Raw genomic sequence first — 2,210 nt, forward strand, 5'->3', positions numbered from 1 at the left:
GAATCAAAATTTGATGGTAGCCTAGGCTATGTTAGCAGTCGCTACTGTAGCCTAGACCAGTGTTGTCCAAACATTTTCGCCTACTGTACCCTTTATTACCTTCTCCTACTGTTACGTACCTCCCCCTCGCCCACCATGGCTGACCAAACTCAGTTTTATTTAGGATAATCATGCAAATAGTATATTAATTATGAAAAGACTGCATTATAGGAGTGTTGGTCAATAAATTCAAATTTATTACACAAATAAAAATGATGATTTAATAACAAAATCCTTGAAAATTACTTACACAACTTAATGTGAGATGTGAGGCTGATGGTCACTGATGGGATGTTTCTGTTGTGTATGTGTGTGTATTCCTTGTTTGTTTCACGTACGCCCTCATGATGCGGACCCCAGTTTGGACAACACTGGCCTAGACTGAGGTTCTGACATCTAAATATTGAGTTAAACTACAAGCTAAAAGCCTGAAAGCTTATAATATAGTTTGTTCCGATACGTAATACAAACCATCGGTCCTTTAACAATAGGAAGTAGCTAGCGGCAGCTGGCTACTTCCTATTGTTAAAGGACCTCAGGTTTGTATAGTTAGGAAAAATGCAATTTTCGACAAATTGTCATTTTAAAATAATAAAAAAAAATTCAGTTAATACTAATTTCAAATCATTAAAAGTAACTTTAATAAAAAAAAAAAAACTTCTGACCTTCTTTGTTTACAATCATTTTGTCATAACTGCCAAAGCTTGCCAAGCAACCAGTGTAACTAGCGAACAGTACAATCATCGTACATTTCTATTCTTTAATCTCTTTTCAACTGCTAAAACGAGTGAATAGTATGATAACCATTCATTTCTATTCTTTAATCTCTCTCTACCCAATTCAACTATTCTTTTAGCTCTATTGCCCTGTTACTGTTTCTTATATCAAAGATTTTTACAATATTTTTACTCTTTAATTTAATTTAAAAGATTTACCGTCAAATGAACAGTCATTAAATGTAGCTCATAAGTAAAGAACTTATTTGAATGTATCCAATTCTTTTGATGTTATGGTGTAAAATGCTTTTTTCTTTATTTCAGATGAATCAGAAAATTGCAAAGACAGTTAGCCTTTTAACATCCATGGTCAGTGAAATGAGCCCTGCTACAAGGTCATTTGCTGATAATGTAATTCTTGTTCGGGACATTCTTCCTTTTCTTTTACAGATCATTCAACCAAATCTTCGTCCTGTAAGTAATACTTTCACTAGCATTTGTTGGCATCAGGTCTACCTGTATGAATATTTGGTTTTGTGTCGATTACGGTTTAGTAATCTTTGCCAAGACTCACAGATAAGATTGACAGTGAGTTACTGGTATTTTATGGTATCAGAATTTACCAAGTTGATTTTATGGGATGCTGTTAATAAGAAATTAATAAAAGTGATCAATTCAACAATTCATTAATTTATCATTACCAGTATATAATGTTCAAGAAATAATCTCACATTTTGTTTGTGTGTGGTTGTTTTTTTTTTCAGGTCAATACTCAGCTCTACAGTAAGCAAGAGAAAGAAGAACTTGCAAGACTGATTAACACTATGATTAGTTACAATCTCACATATACTCAAGAAAGGAGTTTAGATGGACAGTACTCTTTCACTCTTGATCCGTAAGCATTTCTGTAATTCTTGGTTGGTGTTGTAGTGTTTTATTATTTTTTTGATTGAATTTTTTGTTTATTACAAAAATCAATTTCTGATGTTTTAGAAATAACTTGTATTGCATTTCCCATTCTTAAAATAAGTAATGATAATTTTAACCATTCAAGACTCGCTACCATCTCTTTTTTTATTATTATTATTATTATTAATAATATATATTTTTTTTAAAGGTATGCATTGCCCTTCCCCTTTTTATTTTTTTTATATGTTTATGTAAGAGCAATCTTTTGGTATTGCTATGATATATATATATATCATATTATATATATATATATATATATATATATATATATATATATATATATATGTTATACGATCACAAGTAACACGTGAAGATTGTATATTCAAGAGCCAGCAGGAAAAATGAAAAGCAGCAGTACCTAGCGCTTTCGTGTATTCTTGATGAGGTGTATCAAGAATACACGAAGCGCTAGGTACTGCTGCTTTTTCATTTTTCCTGCTGGGCTCTTGATATATTATATATATATATATTATAATATATATATAT

General features: G+C 31.0%; 1 protein-coding gene across 1 annotated transcript in view; it reads left to right on the top strand.

Moving 5' to 3' along the window:
- Positions 1–1,654, top strand: part of LOC135217604 (chromosome transmission fidelity protein 18 homolog) — a 39,880-nt gene extending 38,226 nt beyond the window's left edge. Inside the window, exons 6-7 of the mRNA XM_064253567.1 lie at positions 1,080–1,229; positions 1,520–1,654. Coding sequence (XP_064109637.1) covers positions 1,080–1,229; positions 1,520–1,654 — 285 coding nt within the window. The remainder of the gene's footprint in view (positions 1–1,079; positions 1,230–1,519) is intronic.
- Positions 1,655–2,210: the final 556 nt, after the last annotated feature.

This window comes from Macrobrachium nipponense, chromosome 7, assembly GCF_015104395.2.
Source record: "Macrobrachium nipponense isolate FS-2020 chromosome 7, ASM1510439v2, whole genome shotgun sequence".
NCBI classification, from domain to species: Eukaryota; Metazoa; Arthropoda; class Malacostraca; order Decapoda; family Palaemonidae; genus Macrobrachium; species Macrobrachium nipponense.